General features: G+C 32.9%; 1 protein-coding gene across 50 annotated transcripts in view; it reads right to left on the bottom strand.

Annotated features, from left to right (window-relative positions):
- Positions 1-23,755, bottom strand: part of LOC120419138 (sodium channel protein para) — a 230,423-nt gene that overhangs the window by 136,351 nt on the left and 70,317 nt on the right. For all 50 annotated transcript variants that reach the window (XM_052707397.1, XM_052707398.1, XM_052707396.1 and 47 more), the window contains 2 exons: positions 22,549-22,736; positions 15,913-15,945 (listed from right to left, as the gene is read on the bottom strand). In XM_052707397.1, the coding sequence (XP_052563357.1) occupies positions 15,913-15,945; positions 22,549-22,695 (180 nt within the window). In that variant the 5' untranslated portion in view covers positions 22,696-22,736. The remainder of the gene's footprint in view (positions 1-15,912; positions 15,946-22,548; positions 22,737-23,755) is intronic.

Genomic DNA, 23,755 nt, shown 5'->3' with positions numbered 1-23,755 from the left:
GCATCAAATCAATTTCAGTGAAATGTTGAGAATACATATTGCGGGTTTATCTTCCGGGTGAACCAACGACGACGACGACGACGACGACAAAAATGGCAATACTAGAATAGGAGGAAATGTACTTGATATTTTTTTCAGTGGTAGTTGAGCCGATCTGTGTATGTGTGCAAGTGTTTTGTGTATGTGTGTGCTGTGTGCTTGTGTAACCTGAGAGGATTCCAAAGTCATGCCAGGATTAGTTATTTGATCGATCTGGTTGAATCACAGACATATAGATAGCTGATTATGCTTTAAACATTTCAGTTTGGTAGTCAGAACCGTTGAATATTGTAAATCATTCAAATCGATGGAGACGCATGGTTGTTTGTTCAAGAAATTCTTCCCGTGTGATGACAGGCAGCCATCAACCGTGCCAATAATTATTCACTATAATTATCTCACAACTGAGCCACAAAACCGGTTATGATAATTGGACCCCTCTCCCATCTCTCCCTCAAGTTTCAAAAATTGAATATTCTCAATTGGCCGGATAATCGCGTCATCGGCGGAGTCCACTCCCCAACGCTCTGGTGGACCCCAGGACAATTAAAAGTAATTAAGGTTCGCGCGGAGGCTTGGCCCGGTTAATGGTTTGTTTGTACGTTTATGATGGCATTTATGTGCTGTTCATATTCCGAAAAAAAAAAACAAACGCTCGCGCTCCAACAGGTTCCAACTTGTCTCTGCTGGCCAGTGGACGATTCCACCCCGGGAATTGGAACGCACCTTCGTTCCTGGCGGGCGTGAATTATGGTGTCGCAATTAAGGTAATACGTTCAACTGGTGATGAGTACAAACAAAAAGTCGCAGCGTGAAAAAAAATATGATGGACATCGCAGGTTATGTTATATCTCCGGCTGAATGAGTTGATTGCTGTATGCAAATATTTAAGTTGAATGAGCCTAAATTAACCAGTTTGTTGTGTTTTCAATATAAAGAATCTTTGTGTACGCCATCATATCGAGCGTCTAATTTTACATTAAAGTCCCTTTAACACCAAATTTCCAATTCATCATCATTTCAGGCTACAAATTATTGAAAAACACATCTTTTTTCACATATTCAAAAAATTAATGGGAATCGTTCCTGGCTCTATCTTGGCGCTGAAGTGAGAAAAACTAATTATTTTAGAAAGAAATTCGTAAAAAATTTAGGCAAATAATACTCATTATAATGCCAATTAAAAATGACGACTTGTAAATACAGAACATTATTACCCGAGCATGGGTAAATAACAAGGGAAATGCGTAATAATACCTTTCTCTGGTATCAATACCAAATTTTGGTATTCCTGGACCCTTTAAAATTTGTCTTAAGGATTATGCAAGAGCAAAATGTGCTATCATACCAATTAAAGGTATTGTTTTGATATTGCAAAATTGCAGAATTTGTCAATCGTCGAACACCACATTTTGGTATTACAGTGTTTTATCAAATTCCTCTGAAACTATGGGAAAATGTTGACCAATTTTGACAAAATAATTAATTTTGCGCTAAAATGATGTCTCAAAGCGAATGCTTTCATTGAAAACCGGAAATTTCAAACTTGATTTTAAACATTTTTGATATACCCCCTAAAGAAATGACTTGAAATTGTGGAAAATTTTCTAAGTCAGGATGGCACATTTTGGTATTATTTTGGTATTGAAAGGTTTCATCAAATTCCTCTGAAACCATGGGATTTTTTTTTATAAATTTTGATGAGATAATTAATTTTGCGCTAAAATGACTTGAAACCCAAAAATGTTAAAGCTGATTTTCATTTTTTTTTATATACCCACTACACAGCTAAAAAAGTAGTAATCCAGCTGCGTGTAAAAGGCCTGGGTGTAAAATAAATATTGCATTATTTTATGCAATTTTATGTGCTTTTACACCCTGAAATATGTAGCCCATCAGTATGGGAAACCTACTTGACCGAAATGTCAAGCTCATATATGCGTTTTTCCTTACAGCTTTCTATCGGTCTGATGGCCGAGTGGGCTAAGGCGCCAGTCCTTACTGTTGGTGCTTGGTTTGAATCCCGTCGGTTGCAACTTTTTTTTTGTGTTCGCAAAAATTGTACATGCTGTGTGTAAAATAAAGTGTTTATTTTGACGAAGGTGATGTGCATGCTTTTGCATGCGATTTTACCATCGGATTTTTTGCTGTGTAAGATTTTTTTTTAAACGTTGAAATTTCTCTGAGTTGGGATAACCAAATACTTTGAAAAACGAGTTAATCGACAGATTATAGAATTTTGGCGAATTTCATTTTAATAACACTTATTTTTCAATCTTGTTATTTTTTAGAATCTTCAAGAACTTCAAGCACAGGCCATTCATCAATGACAAATGCATTCAATGTGGTGAAAAATATCACTAAGAACAACATGGAATCATCAGGTGAGTAGATTTGGCTGTTGCATATGGATCATTTCCGTTTTTTCACTAACTGCAACTGTTGCACTAAAAATGGTATGAAAATACCAAATTTAGGTATTTCTTGTGCAAATACCAGCGACCAAAATGTGCTCTTGGTTGCCCAGTAATAGATGGTAAAATACCATGAAATCATACCAAAATCATGTATTTGTAAGACCACAGGAATACCAAAATCTGATTTTCCAAGGGCGCGGGAATACCTAAAAATAAAACCATGGCAATACCAAGTTTTGGTATTCAAGCAATGTTCAAAAATCCAGAAGACCTCAACTTGGTATTGAAATGGTTTTATTATGAGGTATTATTTTACCCTTGAAATAACATGGTTTGGTATTGTTGTGCCCTTCCACATACAAGACTTTGGTATGATTTCATGGTATTTAACCATCTATTACTGGGCAACCAAGGGCACATTTTGGTCCCTGTTATTTGCCCAAGTAATACCAAAATTTGGTATTCCCGTGTTATTTACCCCTGCTCGGGTAGTAGGAACCCTCGCTTTAATTTAACACTTTCAGGCCTGATGATATTGACAAAAAATCAAAATTTTCGAAGCTGGCCTATAATTTTCGTATGGTTCTGAAAATCATTTTATTCATATTTAATCATCATAAAAAAAAATCTTCTTTTACAACAATCAAGTCAAAAAGTGTTTTTTTCTGTCTGAGTAATCTACCACCTAAATCTTATTTTACAGCCATTCCACGTCAAACAGGAAGTCTCCAAATCAAAAGTGCTCCGATTTGGCTCAAATTTGGAGTGGGGGTTCTTTTTGCCAAATAATTAGACCCGTATTTTTTTGTTTGGTGATTAGGGTGGTCCTATCCGAAATAGGGTGGTCCAAAAAATTGCGTTTTTCGTCGATTTTTGCAAAAACCACATTTTTCAAAAAATCATATCTCCGGAACGGCTGAACCAATTTTGGAGCGCTACAATTCAAAAGAAAGGTTATTAGTTGGGCTTTTAAGGAAAAATATGTAGAGGTCCAAAAAATCTAGCAGAATATTTGAAAAGGTCCTATGAAAATTTCATTTGCCGATTTCAAGGCCTCGGGACCAAAGAGCCCATGTCTGAAAATATTTTTCCCTGATTCCTTGTAATATTTTACATAACATATCAAAAAATTGCGGATATCCATTAACACGTTTCGGAGATATGATTTTTTAAATATAAAAACTGGGTTTTTCGACGCGCCGCGCGCAAAAATGGGAAAATGACGAAAACGGGTAAAAATCAACTTTTTTCACTAAAACTGCGATAACTTGAAAATTTCAGCGATGACCTAAACATGTTTGGGTACCAAAAATTTCGTAATTGAAAGACGCAACTTTTGGTACTTGCCCAGGTATTTAAAAACGTAGGTTTTAAAGAAAACCTAGATGTTTGGGTATCAAAAGATCGGAAATTTTATGCCCTCTCCGATTCCACATAGGTTGACTTGTGAATCGTGTACCGGTTCGGATGCCGGCGGATTTTCCTACGACGTAATTCCGGGTTGGTACGAAATTCCAACGAAAAATCTATTCTATCGATACTAATACCCCCAAAACGGTGTTATACCCACTCCAAAATGTTTATTTAGCAATTCTATGGTAATATATTGACATTTAGTTGAATTAAAAGTTTGCAAAATTAAGTTTAGATAAGTTAGTAAACTTTATATTCAATCCAAATTATTTTTTAATCAGTCAAGGATGCCTATTTGGAGTTGGGAGACTGGATTTATGGTGATTTGTCAACAAATAACATTATTCATGGTAATTTTTTGAAAGGTGTACAAACTTTTTTTGCACCTTTTTTATTTTCGTAATAGTATTTGTTATATAACTTTTTATAGAAAACATCTTTTCATGAGCTTTTTGTAGCAAAATGTTTGGCATGAGTTTCTGAATAAAACGTAGTACTAGGTTCCTGTCAAACTTTAAATTGTTTACATGTTTCCTCACAAAATGTGCATAGTGCCCAAGGGGTGTAAATACTTTTTTTACATACTGTAGGACAAGATAGTACGATAACATCGTCGTCATAGCTTTGAAAAAAAAAATAAACTTAAGGGTGAATAGAAACCAAGGAAGTTGTTGTCTTCTTATTCAAAAATGGTCAAACTTACCAATCCTGCAACAATCTGATTGTTATAAATAAAAGTCAAACTTTTTTTTATAAATTATTTTGTAGACAGTACTTTACGGGATGAATAAAAAATCATATCGATAGTTCCCGATTTTTTGAAGATACTAAAATGTGCACCGTTAAAGATCATTCCCAAAAGAGAGGAAGGAAACATCAAAAGTTTTCGATAATTCAATGTTTAGGTTGAGTGCAGATGTGCAGCAGCAGAGAAGAAGATTTTTTCAGTCTAATTTCCAATATGTTTCATCAGCATAGAATATTTTTCTCCAAATCACGTGCTTATCTAAGCCAAACAAGAAACCAACCGATCTGGATGTCATTGTTGTTGGTGTACGATTTTGGTGAGTGTGTGTGTTTTTTTTTTTTTTTTTTTTTTCAAATATGCATTTATCGGTGCACTTTTTTCATGCATTTCCGTCATATACGCGCCTGAATCTATACAGCACCTCCCTTCTGGAGAACGTTTCCGGTGATTTTTTTTCCCACCACTCCTTTTTCCCCGCAAACCACGATTTTCCCGGGTGGATCGTGTATCGAACCGATTTGATACCTAGGCAGACACCACACCACACAAATATGTCGATTTTAATTTCCTGCCAAACCGTCGTCCGCCACTCGGATTAGCCAAAGAGCGGCTGAAGGACGACAGGTTTTATTCCACCCCCTCACATTTGTGGGGCTTTTCTAAAGGGGGAAATTCAGCAGACGAGTATTGAACACATCTCAAGGATTTCACCTAGATATCGCTAACAACGAACGTCCGCCCGTCCGTCGGGGCTTGATGGACGACGGAAGGACGAAGGATGATGGCTCAGTCAACCAACGACGTTTCGTTCTCGCTGACTTGGGCCGGCTTCAGCAGTAATCCTATATATTCGCGATTGGATTGATCGGGAAAATGGGACAAATGCATTGCGAGAAAGTTGTGGACAATTGAGTTTGAGTTGCAGTTGATGAAATGGTTGGAAATGCAATCAAGATGCACTTAGTAGAAATTTGAAATACAATTTAAAATTAAATGTAAAATTAATTAGAATTGTAATTTTTGGTTATCAATGCTATGAAGTAATCTTAATCAATGCGCAACGTGGGTGCGCATGGTTGCATAAGATAATTCCATTTATTCCCAAAATTCATCATTTTATTTCTTGGAAGAAAATTCACTAGAATTCAATGTTGATGATTGGACAGTGTGCAGGGAACTCAAATCTATCATACTTTGACAAAACCAAAGCGTTTTCTGTCTTCAACTTTAAAAAAATCGAGTTGTGGAATCGATTTTTTCAGCACTCGTCGCATTCATCCAACTCGCCAAGCTCGGTTTACATTGATTAATCCAAGTTTTAATAGTTTTAATCAGCACACTCGTTTGGTGTAGTGAGATGAATGCTTCACAATCGATCTTGAACTTGGTGGCCAATACGGATTGTGGTGAACCCGGACGAAGGGGGTTGGAAAACAATCGATTTTCGAAGAAACTTTTTCTACCTCCCAATCGCGTAGGGTTTTCTGCCTAAATGGTAGTGGATGCGGGAGAGGTGTCGAAATATTTTATAGCCCACTCCAATTTGTGTTCTGCCCGGGGAGGAGGCGGCTGAGTGTGTCGATTGAAAGCGAACCAGCCAAACCGCGCCCCTACAACAGCAAGCACACCCCCGCGGAAAATTGCAAACACTCTGAAAGCGAGCGAGCAGCAGGATAATCAAAAATACACAATGCCAAATTAATTCCGCTCAGGTGTACGGTTGAAGGTGTTAATCAATGGGAAAATGGGGTGGAGGGGAGTATGCAAATGCAGCTGGTGATATTAAAGTTGGGTAAAAGATTATTTGAAAACAATAAACTTTGGAATGTTGGCGTAATTTCAGAGATGGGATTCTCTCAAAATTTAATTTTTCATCAGATATTTTTTCTCTCCTCCGTAAGTGAGAGGTGGTGGAACGTGATAAAAGATTTAGTTGTAAATCTCACTATTAGCACCACTTATAAAAAAAAATAATTATAAATTTTAGTCTTGTTTACAAACAATCTTCACCTACGAAAAGTGACAGCAAATGTATTTATTAGGGGAAATTCAAATTCCTCTCGTTACTCATGAAATTAACTGTTTGAGTTTCATTTAACCGACATTTCTTGCATGAGAGAGGAGAAACTAGAGCTATATTGTTAAACTGATTTCGTTAGATCCGTGGTAGATTTTTTGAAAGAATTAGTTAACATCGAAATGTCAAAATATACCAAAACATTGATCATTAGTTCGATGCCAACGAATTATTTCAATCAAATCTATCGCGATCAGTCCAAATCAGTTTAACAATTCCATTAAAAGCTATTTAGAATTTATCTCTTGGTCAGTGTCAATTGAATTTTTGATGACGATTTTTTTTTTCCATCTTAGCTTTTAGTACAGGCAACTAAAATTGCACAAAGATTTTCTAAAATCAAACGAAATGTCGCTTGGGTCAAAACATAGCCCTGTTGTTGCAGATTTAGCAATTCACCACAATAAACCACGCCAAACAGAAGGTATCCAAATCAAAAGTGCTTCAAATTGGATCAAAGTTGGCATGGAAGTTCCGTGGCCAAAATAATAAGACCCGTATTTTTTTGTATGGAGATTAGCTATCTGGAAGAGGGTGGCCCAAAAAATAACGTTTTTCATCGATTTTTGCCAAAACCACATCTTTCAACTTGAAAATTTTAGCGATGACCTATTTTTTTTGGATACCAAAAGTCGGTATTTCAACTACGAAAATTTCGGTACCCAAATAGGTCATCGCTTAAATTTTCAAGTTATCGCAGTTTTAGTGAAAAAAAAATGATTTTTACCCGTTTTCGTCATACTCCCGTTTTCACGTGCGGCGCGTCGAAAAAACTCAGTTTTTATGTTTAGAAAATCATATCTCTGAATCGTGTTAATGGATATTCGCAATTTTTGGATATGTTATGTAGAACATTATAAGAAATCAGGGCAACATAATTTCAGATATGAGTTCTTTGGTCCTGAGACCTTCAAATCAGCAAAATTAATTTTCATAGGACCTTTTCAAATATTCATCTAGTTTTTCGGACCAACAATATTGTTCCTGGAAAGCCCAGCTTACAACCTTTCTTTTGAATTGTGGTTCGCTATTAAATTGGTTCAGATTTTCCAGAGATACGGTTTTTTTTTGAAAAATGTCGTTTTTACGAAAATCGACGAATACGTATTTTTTGACCACCCTATTTCGGATAGGAGCACCCTAATCGCCATACAAAAAATACGAGTCATATTATTTTAGGTCAAGAAACTTCCATGCCAAATATGAGCCAAACCGGTGCACTTTTGATTTTGATACTTCCTGTTTGACGAGGAATTGCCTGTGTACACCAAATCTCACAAAAAATAATCAAAAAATAAGAAGTGCTTTCAAAAATCTGTATCATGAGAACTTTTCACACCCAATAAATTGAATGCGTACAATAAATATATTTGATAAATCTTCATTTTTATAAGTTTTAGAAGGCAAAAATGCCATTTTATGAGCTTTTGCACAAGTTGGCAAAAAATCAAATAAATTCGAACAACTTTTTGATTATATCCATGTGGCCCTTTTGGTTATTACATCAAATCAAATCAAAATAATGTCGAACAACTTTTTGATTAAAATGAACGATTTAAATTATAAATCGAAAAATTTAGTAAATATTTAATAATATGAAAACAAACTTTTGAATAAATTCATGCCTCTCTCCCCTTCCCCATTTATATTTTATTTTTTTTCTGATTTGACCTGGCAACTTTAGTAAAATACACAAAAAAAATGCTGTTTTGTTTTTCTAGTGAAGAAAATTGATAAAATTCGAAAAAAAATTCAAGTTTCGAGAAATTTTACAATCTTTTGAATAAAAATATTAAAAAAAAATCATGTCAACCCTAACGTTTGCAAAGGCACAAAACATTTATTATCGATCATTTTCTGCAAGCCGCAAGACACAAGAACATTAAGAGCGAGTTTTTCACCGATGTGAAACAGGTCGTATCGAGGTGCTCCGATTTGGATGAAACTTTCAGGGTTTGTTTGTCTTTACATGAGATGAACTCATGCCAAATATGAGCCCTCTACGACAAAGGGAAGTGGGGTAAAACGGGCTTTGAAGTTTGAGGTCGAAAAAGCATAAAAAATCTTAAAATTGCTCGCATTTCCGTAAAACTACATCAATTCCAACTCTCTTAGATGCATTCGAAAGGTCTTTTGAAGCACTTCAAAATGTGCCACAGACATCCAGGATTGGTTTGACTTTTTCTCATAGCTTTTGCAAATTACTGTTAAAAATTGATTTTTTTAAAACCTTAATAACTTTTGGCAACAGCCTCCAACACCCATACTCCCATAGGTCAAAAGTTAGGGAATTTCATGGACTATAAGCCTACGGTATTAACTTTTTGGCTAATTGCAGTTTTTCTCATAGTTTTACGATTTTTCTAGAACAAACATTTTACAACGTCAGTTTTTGCCCTGTAGGCCTCCATAGCGGCACTTTTTGGTCTCAATTTTGACATATTCGGAATCGGACAATTTTACATTAGATTGAGGTGTTGGAATTTTGAATTTGATTGGAAAAAATGCCATTTAGAATTAATTAAAATATTATTTAGCATTTTGTCGGATTAGGGGTAAAACAAGTTTTCGCCTACTTAATACAGCATTTGACGTATTGATCATAGGGTAAATAAGATCTATTTCTTTTTTCAAAAACGTTTTGTTTAATTATTTTTTAAATCAAAATTACAACTCCAATACTTCTAACTTACGTGAAATTGTCCGAGGATTCCGAATATGTCAAAATTGAGACCAAAAAGTGCCGCTATGGAGGCCTACAGGGCAAAAACTAACGTTGTAAAATGTTTGTTCTAGAAAAATCGTAAAACTATGAGAAAAACTGCGATTGGCCAAAAAGTTAATACCGTAGGCTTATAGTCCATGAAATTCCCTAACTTTTGACCTATGGGAGTATGGATGTTGGAGGCTGTTGCCAAAAGTTATTAAGGTTTTAAAAAAATCAATTTTTAACAGTAATTTGCAAAAGCTATGAGAAAAAGTCAAACCAATCCTGGATGTATATAGCACATTTTGAAGGGCTTCAAAAGACCATTCGAATGCATCTAAAAGAGTTGGAATTGGTGAAGTTTTACGGAAATGCGAGCAATTTTAAGATTTTTCATGTTTTTTGGACCTCAAACTTCAAAGCCCGTTTTACCCCACTTCCCTTTGTCGTAGAGGGCTCATATTTGGCATGAGTTCATCTCATGTATAGACAAACAAACCCTGAAAGTTTCATCCAAATCGGAGCAACTCGATACGACCTCTAGAACAAACCGAGCAGAATCTACAAATACTGCCTCTTAAAGTTTAATTTCAATATTGGGAAAAACATGCAGTTCAGTTAACTAAATTTATTTAGGAAAAAACTTTTATTCCTTTATTTAAATGAATGAAAAGAGTGAAAAAGTTAGTGCTTACGTTATACTCTATTGAACCCTCTTATTTTTTATTTAATTTGACTATTTGATTAAAGTTGCACTATTTAATATGATTTGCATTAGGCTGGTACAAATTAAAGGGTTTTGTCTGATTTACAGTTTTGTAGAACATGGATACACTCTAAAAAAACCCCTGCAATGTTACAAAAAAAAATTATGTTCTAAATGAAAGAAGGGTCTCTTTGAGTTATTACAGATTTAAAACGTAAAAAGTACAGTACATGACATAGCAAGCAGTACAATTTAAATGGTCCATTGCCGAAGTGTAAACAAAGAGTCTATCCTGCTCACGCCAATTGACGTTTACATTAGGCCCATTTACATGGTTTTGCTTGATATGTTTTGTCTTGATTTTATGGGAAACTTGACGTACTTTTTGAATCTGCAATAACTCAAAGAAGTCATTCTTTCATTGAGAACAAAAAAATATATTGTAGAATAACTTTTTTTAAATTTTACGGTTTTTTTAGTGTTTTAACGTTTTACAAAGCTATAAATCACATAAACACAAATTTGGATACATTATGAACAGTTTTTTTTTTGGAACTTCAACCCCTAAAACTCAATCGTGTGCTTGCAAGTATTTTTTTCACAAAGTTCAGCGAATTTGGCATTAGTAGACCAGTTCAACATTTTTGTGGCTCGTGCTTTGCTTGAATGAAAGGATTTTTTCTTTAAAAAAAATAGTATTTCCATGATGCTGCCCAAAAAAAGGGGTCATAAATACCACCCTGTGAGTATTGCTGTATAAGTTTTGGGAGAATAATCCACTGATTTTTCATCATAACACTTCCAGTAGGTCCACTATAGGAAAGGATCCCATAAAGAGCAACATACCCTTGGTGCTGATTATTCAAAAAAATAATTTCTTGTAATAATTTCGATCTTTTTCAAACATAATTCTAGCAATCAACCATGCGTCTCCACGACTTGCGTCACACCCAGTGACGAAAATATCCCGCATCCAGCACAGTCACAGAACAACTTCCTTCTTCCACCATCATCGATAACGACTGTGACGACGACACGGATAGCACGGAGTGACGACGGGTTCTGTCTTCCGTCATGGCGAATCGAAAACTACACGCGCCATGCATTATTAATTTAGAGCCTCGAGTGCATTCCAAGGAATGTGTGGTGTGCGGAAATAGACTAACAGGGAAGAAATAGAGGAGCGAGTTTGCTGATTGACGGTTTTCAACCATGAACCCCGACCGTACTTGCTGCTAGTGTAGGTAGGATCTACCGGAAAGGACTGATACTAAAGGAAGGACACGTGTGGAAACTTGGAGACAAAGACGACGACTGCCGTACATAATAAGAGAGTGAGGTGCAGAGTTAACGTCATCGCAAGATATTTTCGGTTGCATTAGAATACGGTGAATTATTCCATAGAGAAAGATACGTCGAAGAGGTGTATCATTCCGAAAGATCTGATCTTACGAGTGCACTCAACTTTTCCAAAGTTTCTTACTGCATTTGATGGGTGCATTTGAATGTTAGATCGAAAGTACTGTTATCGCCAAATTCCATACTGGTGCCGCAAACTTCACGAAGCTTATTTGTTGAAGTGTTTGTCTTGTTGTTTCTTTAACTGTGTTACATTGGAGCAATTCTCTACCAAAACCGGAAATGGATTTTATTTGTATTTTTTGATTTGGCTCAAACTTTGTGGGGGCCTTCCCTGTGACCAAATAAGCTATTTTGTGTCATTGGTTCACCCATACAAGTCTCCATACAATTTTGGCTGCTGTCCATACAAAAATGGTATGTAAATATTCAAACAGCTGTAACATTTGAGTGAATTTTCTGATCAATTTGGTGTCTTCGGCAAAGTTGTAGGTATTGTTGAGGACTATTGAGAAAAAAATATGTACACGGAAAAAAAATTTGCAGATTTTTTTGTCAACTTTTTTTTCACTAAAACTCAATTTCCCAAAATACGTATTTTTTTATTTTCGAGATTTTTTGATATGTTTTAGGGGACTAAAATCCGCAACTTTTGAGCTATAGAGAAACATGGTCAAAAAATCTGCCGCCAAGTTATGATTTTTTTTTTTAAAAATAGTGATTTTTGGAAAAAATCCACATTTCATGCAAAAACAAATTTGAAATCAATTTTTAATGCAAAATTGAATTTTCAATCGAAAACTACTTTACAATTTTTTTGATAAAGGGCTTCGTTTTCAAGATATAGGCACCGAAAGTTTGATTTTAGCAAAATATTTGCAGTTTTTTGATTTTGAAAAATAGTGACCATGAGCGACCATTTCTAAAAATATTTTTTTTGAAAAGTTCAGAAAATTTTCTATAAAATTGTCTAAGAGACATTGAAGATTGGACCTCGGGTTGCTGAGATACAGCCGCTTTAAGAAAAAGAAACACGAAAATTGAAGTTTTCTAAGTCTCACCAAAACAACCCACCATTTTCTAATGTCGATATCTCAGCAACTAATGGTTCAATTTTCAATGTTAATACATGAAACATTCGTGAAATTTTTCGATCTTTTCGAAAAAAATATTTTGAAAAAAATTTAATCAAGACTAACATTTTAAAAGGGCCAAACATTGAATATTACGAAATTGAGTTTTAGTGAAAAAAAAGTTGATAAAAAAATCTGCAATTTTTTTTTCCGTGTACATATTTTTTTCTCAATTGTCCTCAACATTACCTACAACTTTGCCGAAGACACCAAATTGATCAGAAAATTCACTCAAATGTTACAGCTGTTTGAATATTTACATACCATTTTTGTATGGACAGCAGCCAAAATTGTATGGAGACTTGTATGGGTGAACCAATGACACAAAATAGCTTATTTGGTCATAGGGAAGGCCCCTACAAAGTTTGAGTCAAATCAAAAAATACAAAAAATAAAAATGGTCGAAATCGGCCGATTTCGTAGAGAGTTGCTCATTGGTCTCTGTACACTGCTCATTTACGTGTTGGAATACAATAAATCTTGTAATCTGCGGTGTTTGTGGAAACAAAAGGTTTACTGAAACTAAAGGTAAAGTAAGATTCTTGATATAAAAAAAAATTCTTATTCAGTCAAGCCAATTTAACACCATCATTGGAGAATGTTTATATTTCCTTGTAAAATATGATCATCTTCTAAATGTCAAAACATGATTCTCAAAATAAAACAATATTTTGAAACTTTAAAAAATCTGCTAATTTAAAAATTTAAAATTCAAGATTTTAAAAGTGTTAAAATCTGAAAATTTAAAAAAGTTCAATTTGAAAATTATTTTAAAAATGGTGCAGGTGGTTATGCTGCACATGAACAATATGACAAAGAACATTAAGCAAAGCTGTAAAAATGTATTCTATTCTAAATATATCCCACTCAAAAAAGCCAAAAATTCAAAATTCTATATTTTTTTAATTTGAAAATTCTAAAATTTGGTGATTTGAAAATAAAAAATCACAAATTGCTACACAAAATTTAAAAAAAACCTGAAAATAAAAAATATTATATACGTCTACTGTTTTTTTAATGGCCTTATAAGCTATTGCGTTTTATATGTTTATTGGACCTTTAAAAAAAAAACTCTAGAAATATCAAATAAATTTCGTGTTTCTTTTTGTAACTTTTTTAGAATGTAACAATTATCTACCAAAGTTTTAAAAAAAAGTTGTTCTAAAATGCAACATTTTTTTCTTAATGGAAAAAAAACTCTTCTGGTTTATTGCGGGTTCGAAAAGTATGTTAAATTTCCCATAAAATGACACGTTCCAAATAATTTTACAATTGAGTAAAAAAGCCAGAATTTTTGAATCTATTTTTGTGTGTTTTTCCGATGAAAATTACGTTTTTTGGAAATCTGAGAACATCAGCAAATCGGTCGTCTAATTTTACATAAAAGTCCTATTGACACCAAATTTCCATCTCATCATCATTTCAGACCTATTGACACCAAATTTCCTTCTCATCATCATTTCAGACTGCAAATCATTGAAAATCAAGTCTTTTTTTACATGTCCAAAAATGGAAGGGGTCGTACCGCCTCTACGTCACGTGAGTTGGCAGAGAATTGCCGAAATATCATCGAAAAGTAAATAAAAAAATTAAAAAAAATCGAAAATTGTTTAAAGAAATTTAAAAATTCAAAATATTTATTATAGTTTAAAATTTCAAAAATCCAAAAATTTAAAAATTTGGAACAATAAAAAAATTTCAAATTTAAAAAATTTCAAAATTTGAGAACATAAAATTAAAAAAATCAAAAATTTTAAAATTCAGAACAATACAAAATTTACAAAATTAAGAAGGTTTGAAAATTTGAAGATTTGAAGATTTGAAGATTTGAAGATTTGAAGATTTGAAGATTTGAAGATTTGAAGATTTGAAGATTTAAAGATTTGAAATTGTTTGAAATTGTTCGAAATAGTTTGAAACTGTTTGAAATTGTTTAAAGTTGTTTAAAACTGTCTGAAATTGTTTGAAATTGTTTGAAATCGTTTGAAATTGTTTGAAATTGTTTGAAATCGTTTGAAATTGTTTGAAATCGTTTGAAATTGTTTGAAATTGTTTGAAATTGTTTGAAATTTTTTGAAACTGTTTGAAATTGTACAAAATTGTTTGAAATTGTATAAAACTGTATTAAATTGTTTGGAATTGTTTAAAATTGTTCGAAATTGTTTGAAATAGTTTAAAACTGTTTGAAATTGTTTGAAATTGTTTAAAATTGTCTGAAATTGTTTGAAATTGTTTGAAACTGTTTGAAATTGATTGAAATTGTTTGAAATTGTTAGAAATTGTTTGAAATTGTCTGAAATTATTTAATATTGTTTAATATTGTCTGAAATTGTTAGAAATTGTTTGAAATTGTTTGAAATTGTTTGAAATTGTCTGAAATTGTTAGAAATTGTTTGAAATTGTCTGAAATTGTTTGAAATTGTTTGAAATTGTTTGAAATTGTTTGAAATTGTTTGAAATTAATTGAATTGATTGAAATTGTTTGAAATTGTTTGAAATTGTTTGAAATTGTTTGAAATTGTTTGAAATTGTTTGAAATTGTTTGAAATTGTTTGAAATTGTTTGAAATTGTTTGAAATTGTTTGAAGTTGTTTGAAATAGTTTGAAATGGTTTTAAACTTTTTAAAATTGTTTGAAATTCTTTTTTTTTAAGAAAGTGTTGTGATATTTGATTTTTGGATCATAAAACATTCTCCAATAATAAATTCAGCAGTGAATTTATACCTGATTTCAGAACAAAATGCCGATGGTTCAACCACTCAAAACAAAAACATCATAAATAAAAATCATTCGAGTGTTTCTGTGTATTTTTTTAGGAAATCTCAGTGTTTGTGTAATATAAAAGTTGATATTACTTTTCACTTTTGTAAGTTTGTAACCTTTTTTACTTTTCCCAACAAAAAACACTCTTAATATCGCACTGGTGGCAAAAATATAAAAACATGTGAATGACATTGGCTTGCTGACTCAAAAAATGGGATTCAATAAATGGACAAAATCAGCAATATACTTCAACAAAAAAAAAAACAAAAAATATGCTGAAATACTCGCGGGGTCAAAACACGAACACTACCACACACGCACACAGCATCGTGTAAATAGTGGATTCGTTCGACTTTCAAAAAACAAACACAACTCAGGACAATTGGTGGGCGGTGGGCGGTGGAAAACAAAGGAAATCATAACACTTGAAATGCGTTTTTTTTTAAGTTGTACTGTTTGATGCGAAAATGCGTAATCTTGTTTGAGGGCAAAACAAAACAAAAAACGGTAAAACTTAGAGGTTGATAAAAAAGTTGGAAAGAAATCTTACTTCTTTTTTCTTTTTCTTCCGACCAAAACCAGTCTGAAAATATGTGATTGTTGGCGTTAGTTTCATGTGGGTAATAGTTTTTTTTTTTTTGGTTTAGCTTCAACTTGCTATGATTAAGGCTAAGTAAGGTTACACGAGCGGTTGTATTATAATGAGTATTAATTAGCTAAGTCAACGGTTTTGCGTGGGTTTTGATGGTCTCACTAGGATGGTCGAAAAACAAACGCACAAACGGACACACGGAAAAAAAGTGGTGTTGGTCAAGTTCTAATCTATTTACTAGTCGATTGTTCGTTTGTTTTAAGTTCTTTGATTAGATTGCACTTGGCACGCCTAGATTTTGCTGCTGGATTTGGGCTTTCGCTTAGCGGATTTTAAATTTTGGAATTTTGGCACACTCGGGTCAAATTTGTTTCGGGAATTGTAGCTCTAATGCGATTCAATCAAATATGCAGCTAAGAGAGAGAGAGAGGCGCATCTAGGCTTGGGATTTCAATCAATTTTATGCTGTTTTTTTTTGACAAACAATGTGATTTTGATGATGATTCACTAGGGCGATTCAGCGTCTAAGACCAAAAACTATATCAGGTTGCAGTTTACTGTTGATTGGAAAGAGAATGATGAATTTGATACTCATTCGAAAGAGAAGAAAACTGGGTGTGTGTGATTGTGTTTGTGAAAATTGGTGTGTTAAAATCGATTCAATTCGAGAGTGTAGGCTGGTGTTTTTTTGTTGGCAGTTTTTATTGTTGTTGCTGTTGTAATACTCAAAAAATGTGTATTTAGCACAAAACTAAGATGGCGAGCTTGAGAGGACTAGTATAAAGAGAGAGGTTGATTTGATTCAGTGTGTTGTTGAGAGTGTTGTTGGCGGCTGCTGCGCTAGCGAATTGTTTGATATTGTTGGTCCGATTGGTTTGGGTGGAGGAATTCTGGCAGAATTTGTATGACTAAATGTATGAGCAACACATTCGGTCTGATGAGCGAGAGAGCTGATCGAATGACGGTGGAGAACTAGCGACCTGGGAGGACAACCGAAAAACGATAAACTGAAGAAAAAAACACGAAACAAAAAACAAACGAAAACGATACTTCCCTTCCAGTTGGGAAATGCCGAAAAACGAAAAATAATCTCATAACGCACTCATTTATGGCTTTCAACATAAAAGAGAAACAATAACTTAAATTAACAACGACACGTGCATAAACCAATTAGATTTGCGTTTTGTTTTTGTTTCAGTGTTGTGCACCGGGGCTTTTGAGACATCACAGGTTTGGTTCGGGAATTTCAAATAGGAAACATAAAAACAAACAAAAACAGAGGTTCGACACAACGAGTTGAAACAGGAAACAACGACTGAAGGAATAGGGTAGCGTTACACTTTTTTGTTTTTTGGTTAAAACAAAATTTAGATTTGTTTTGAAATAGAGAAAACCAATTCAGAACACGAAAATATTTACAACAACACGGAAAAAAACGAGGAGCGACGTTCGGTAACATACACAATCACAAATAAAAAAATGAAAACGTTCAATCGGAAAGTATCAGAATGGGTATAATTGTAATTTAAGATAAACTGGGAAGATTGAGGGAAATGTGGCACGTGAAACGGAATGAAATGAACGATCTGAATAATGATTTCTTCTAGCATTTAGCTTTTTTACAGTTTTAACTTGTCTTTTGAGAAGAGCATTCCAAAAATTAAAAAAAACTTATGCTTATAACAATATTTACTTTACATTATTTACACATTTAGTTTGATACATTTTATTTTATTCCATATTCATATCTTTTTTCAGTTTTAATTTTTGATTTATATTTTTTATTTGAAATTATAACAAATAACTCTATTTTAAAAGCACACCAGAATTTTGATGTTTGAAATTATTCCATAATGTTATTAAAAAATGGTTATATTCTACACAGTAATAAAAATTATGGTTATATTACATCTGGGAAAGAGTATTTTTTTATGTCAGAAAAATTGTGTAAATTTTCCTCTACGAATGTGTAAATTTACCTCTTTTCAGTGTTTTTCCACTTTTCCAGTCTACAGAGAGGTAATAAATACATCATAAAAATGGTACTATTAAACCTTAAAATTTAACACCTTCCAAATTTAAAGATTTTTTTACTGTGTAAAATAAACCAATAACATTAAATAAAAATTTCGGTTTTGATAATGCCTACTTTTCCTGTCACTGTTTAGTGACGAAACCCGAGCAGACGGAAATAAAATCTAAACAACATTATGCATGATTGTTGTTATTGAGATGGTCTGATTTGTTGTTAATTTGTTATTTTCTTACTATTCTCAGTACATTTGAGAGGTCAATCTGATATTTCAACAACTAATTCGACCATGTCAATAACACAATTTGGAATTGATGTTATAAACTGTGTTATAACCGCCTAATCGGGAATGGTCTACAAATTGTAACCTAAAATAATTGTGCTGAAAAGTTTATTATAGCACTCATTTGGGTGCTGAAAAGGTCAACTTATCAGCACATGTTTCGAAAAGTAATGGAAAAGTTTTGATTGAGCCGACAAAACACACGAATGTCAACCTGAAGCGACGAAACAAAAGTTCACTGAAAAAGTCTATTCAAAGAAGTTTTTTTCGGATTTGCAAAAAAAAACATTTGGCAAAATTCTCTTGTATACATAAGAAATATTGCATAAAATCTTCCCTAGAAGTCGAAACTTTGAAGCTAAAAATACTTTTGAATTCAAAATGTTTCCCTAATGGTTATATTTCTTTTTGGTTTCAGATAATTCAATTAAGGAAAAATTCAATAAATAAGTTAATTGTTTTGGGATTTTATTCATTTGTTTAACTTTTAGTAAATAAAATAATTAATCAATCAAATAAATATAATGGTTGAAGGATTGTCATAAGATTGCAGCTGCTTTTGGATTTTTGCAATTCTTTTCAACTGAGCAATTCTCTACCAAAACCGGAAATGGATTTTATTTGTATTTTTTGATTTGGCTCAAACTTTGTGGGGGCCTTCCCTATGACCAAATATGCTATTTTGTGTCATTGGTTCACCCATACAAGTCTCCATACAATTTTGGCAGCTGTCCATACAAAAATGGTTTGTAAATATTCAAACAGCTGTAACTTTTGAGTGAATTTTTTGATCAATTTGGTGTCTTCGGCAAAGTTGTAGGTATTGTTGAGGACTTTTGAAAAAAAAAATAGGTACACGGAAAAAAAATTTGGAGATTTTTTTATCAACTTTTTTTTCACTAAAACTCAATTTCCCAAAATACGTATTTTTTTATTTTCGAGATTTTTTTATATGTTTTAGGGGACAAAAATCCGCAACTTTTGAGCCATATTTCTCTGGTCAAAAAATCTGCCGCCGAGTTATGAATTTTTGAAAAAATAGTGATTTTTGGAAAAAATCGAAGTTTTATGCAAAAACAACTTTGACATTACTTTTTTATGCAATATTGAATTTGCAATCGAAAAGTACTGTACAGATTTTTTGATAAAGGGCTCCGTTTTCAAGATATAGCGACCGAAAGTTTGATTTTAGTGAAATATTTGCAGTTTTTCAATTTTTAAAAATAGTGACCATGAGTGACCATTTCTAAAACTTTTTTTTTTTTGTAAAGTTCAGAAAATTTGCTATAAAATTGTCTAAGAGACATTGAAGATTGGACCTCTGGTTGCTGAAATACAGCGGCTTAAAGAAAAAGAAACACGAAAATTGAAGTTTTCTAAGTCTCACCCAATCAGCCCACCATTTTCTAATGACGTTATCTCAGCAATTAATGGTCCGATTTTCAATGTTTATGCATGAAACATTCGTGAAATTTTCCGATCTTTTCGAAAAAAATATTTTGAAAATTTTTAAATCAAGACTAGCATTTTAAATGGGCGTAATATTCAATATTTGGCCCTTTTAAAATGTTAGTCTTGATTTAAAAAAATTCAAAATATTTTTTTCGAAAAGATCGGAAAATTTCACGAATGTTTCATATATTAACATTGAAAATCGGACCATTAATTGCTGAGATATCGTCATTAGAAAAAGGTGGGTTGTTTTGGTGAGATTTAGAAAACTTCAATTTTCGTGTTTCTTTTTCTTAAAGCGGCTCTATCTCAGCAACCCGAGGTCCAATCTCCAATGTCTCTTAGACAATTTTATAGCAAATTTTCTAAACTGTACAAAAAAAATATTTTTAGAAATGATCACTCATGGTCACTATTTTTAAAAATTGAAAAACTGCAAATATTTCGCTAAAATCAAACTTTCGGTGGCTATATCTTGAAAACGGAGCCCTTTATCAAAAAATCTGTTCAGTACTTTTCGATTGCAAATTCAATTTTGCATTAAAAAGTGATGTCAAACTTGTTTTTGCCTAAATCTTCGATTTTTTTTCCAAAAATCACTATTTTTTCAAAAATTTATAACTCGGCGGCAGATTTTTTGACCATGTTTCTCTATGGCTTAAAAGTTGCGGATTTTTGTCCCCTAAAACATATCAAAAAATCTCGAAAATCAAAAAATACGTATTTTGGGAAATTGAGTTTTAGTGAAAAAAAAGTTGATAAAAAAATCTCCAAATTTTTTTTCCGTGTACCTATGTTTTTCTCAAAAGTCCTCAACAATACTTACAACTTTGCCGAAGACACCAAATTGATCAGAAAATTCACTCAAAAGTTACAGCTGTTTGAATATTTACATACCATTTTTGTATGGACAGCAGCCAAAATTGTATAGAGACTTGTATGGGTGAACCAATGACGCAAAATAGCTTATTTGGTCATAGGGAAGGCCCCCACAAAGTTTGAGTCAAATAAAAAAATACAAAATAAAAATGGTCGAAATCGGCCGATTTTGTAGAGAGTTGCTCAACTTTCAGTTTAAAAAATATATTTTTTTTTTTCAAATTTGAAGCTAAAGATTTCAAAATGCTTAATTCCGTCATTACAATTATGCAACTGTCACAAAATAGCAAAAAATCTTAGAAATCATCTCTATGTTTTCCTATAGTAATTTTCAAGTTTTTTTCTCAAATGTTACAGATTTTCCAATGCTGATCATTATCATTATTATTTTATTTATTTATTTTTTCAAAGAATTTCATAACAAATTTCGTTATGCACACTTTTCAATAAGTAAATTTAAGTGTTTAAAAAAAATCAACATTCCTATGCTTTCCGTAAACTTTGCTCACTGTTCCAATGATACTTTCAATATTAAAAAAATATCGTTTTGGAAATCTACACGGAGAAAAAAGAGTTCCCAAAATCGTAAAGTTCATTAAATTTGAAACCACAAACACGTTTTTCAAAAACGTACCATGGAAATTGAATACTTTGTTCGTGGTTCTCATTTTACTGAACGCTTGTCCACGATTTTTTGAACTCTTTTTACTTCGTGTAGAACTTTTATAATAAATACATTGAATTTCTTCAATCGACTTGGAAATCAACTATAAAATAATCAACTTGTTATAAAAGATAAAATAGTTCCATTTTTCTAGAAGCGTTAATCAAAAAAACAAAAATAGGTAATTTTGTTATAGAGATTGGAAATTGTATAATTTTGTTTGCACTCGATTGAATTTATTTGACTAGTGATTAAATGACTTAGAACATAAATAAAAAATATATTTTAATGTGGATGTTTGAATTTGGTTTAACCATTGATCCAAAGTCAATATTCGCTCAATAATTCAAGAAAGCTCTTCTCAAAAGAAAAATCGACGAAAACATTGTGATTAGTATCTACAATTTTACCCGACACATGAAACAATGACCACAACAGAAAAAAAATGCGAGGAGGCTGACAGTGTTTTTGAGTACAGGATGAAGCAGATGAGAAAACAGATGAAAAGTTATGTTTTTTATTTTTCCAAAAAAAGGAAGACACGCTGAAGAAGAAGAGACAGAATGTTGGTGAAGGGCGATACGTTTAGAGAGATATGGTAACGATACAGGAGGGGTTTTTTTCGCTGGTTTGTCATAGAATAAATTTGGGGGCACAATATTGGAGATGATGATTTTTTTTGCTTCTACATTTTCTTCAGAAGGGGGAGAGCAGACAAAGTGAAATGAATTTTGCAGGGATTATGCAATGAGATGGGGATATTTTTTGAGGGTGATAGTTTTTTTTTTCGTTTAGTTTTTCTTTTACTCAGCAAAGCTTCTGAAGCGAAAGGTTGCAGAAAAAGAAGGCCAGAAAGGAGCGGACTAAAGTGGGAGTTTTACAGTAGAGGGCGGCGGCAAAAAGCTGATAGAAAGCGATAGTATCATGACAGAGGTAGATAAATGAGTAAGGGAAGAAGAAAGATAGCGAATGTTCAAGCAGGGCAGGAAGAGTTATTTTTCTAAGGACAAGCGAAAAGCGGCAGCACTCTTAATATTATTGGTTAAGGTTCGGTCTTGTTTTGAACCTCAAGCTATCGATAAATATACACTAGAGAGAAATAGAAAGAGTAGGAGGAAGGAAGTTACACGAGGAGAGGGGGGAACAAAAACAAAACAAAAACACATCTCCTTAGGATCTGTCAGGATGAAAGGAGGGAACGGATGAAAACAGGTAAGGGGAAAAACCTGGAGGGAAAAAAATCTGTGGGACAAAAAAGAAAGGAAAAAACCCAGCTCAACTCACCTCCCCCTCGGCTCGCTTCTTTTCCAATTCGCGCTGTTTTGCCTGTTCATTTGCGATGCGTTCTTCAATAACAAGTAATGATTCACGGGTGAAAGGACGGAACAAACTACGTTCTTCCTCAGATATCGAATCGAGGTCTTCGGTCATTGTCTATATGGCCAACAATGAGAGCCTCAGATTTCCAAGGCCTGCGGAAGAGAGAAAGAGAGAAGAAAAAAATGTCAATTTATAAAAATTGATTTGTTTCAATAGGAGAGGAAAAGCAACACATCTTTATTTTATTTAATCAAAAAAGCAATGTTGCAATTGATCTGTTTTCAAACCAAACTTTTTAAACAAAGTAATAAGTGCAGCTCTAAAAACAACCAAACGGTAACAGAAACAATCCTGTGTGTAGAAATAGAAAAAAAAAACAAATATTACGAGTGTATTAAAACTTCCTTCAATTAATGTAAAATTAAACAGTAACAAAAGTAATATTGATAAATAATTAAGCCCATGTTAAATATTGTTTGTTAAAATCAGGTTGTTAAAAACATATTTCAAAAACTTGATTTGAAAGGCCGTTGCAAATATTTTTCAAAATTCAAATGTTAATACCATGGCTTGTAATTTGAATTTTATATTCTTTTATATTTCTGCCCACCAACCCCCGATTTTTGAAAAAAAAAAGTCCAAATTTTATGCAAAAACAAATTTTACCTAACGTAAAAACGTGAAATTTAATTTAAAATCGAAAAGTACTCTACAGATTTTTAGATAAAGGGCTCCGTTTTCAAGATATAGCCACCGAAAGTTTGATTTTAGCAAAATATTTGCAGTTTTTCGATTTGAAAAAAAAGTGACCATGAGTGACCATTTCTGCAAAGATTTTTTTGAAAAGTTCACAAAATTTGTTACAAAATTGTCTAAGATACATTCAAGATTGGACCTCTGGTTGCTGAGATACAGCGGTTTCAAGAAAAAAACAGGCAAATTTATGTTTTCTAAGCCTCATCTAAACAACCGACCATTTTCTAATGTCAATATCTTAGCAACTAATGGTCCGATTTTCAATGTTAAAACATGAAACATTCGTGAAATTTTTCGATCTTTTCAAAAACAATACTTAAAATTTTTCAATCAAGACTAACGTTTCAAAAGGGCCAAACATTCAATATTACGCCTTTTTGAAATGTTAGTCTAGAGAAATATTCAAAACTTCAAT

The sequence above is a fragment of the Culex pipiens genome, chromosome 2, assembly GCF_016801865.2.
Source record: "Culex pipiens pallens isolate TS chromosome 2, TS_CPP_V2, whole genome shotgun sequence".
NCBI classification, from domain to species: Eukaryota; Metazoa; Arthropoda; class Insecta; order Diptera; family Culicidae; genus Culex; species Culex pipiens.
Note: the sequence above shows the minus strand (reverse complement) of the source record. Positions and strands in the feature narration are given on the sequence as shown.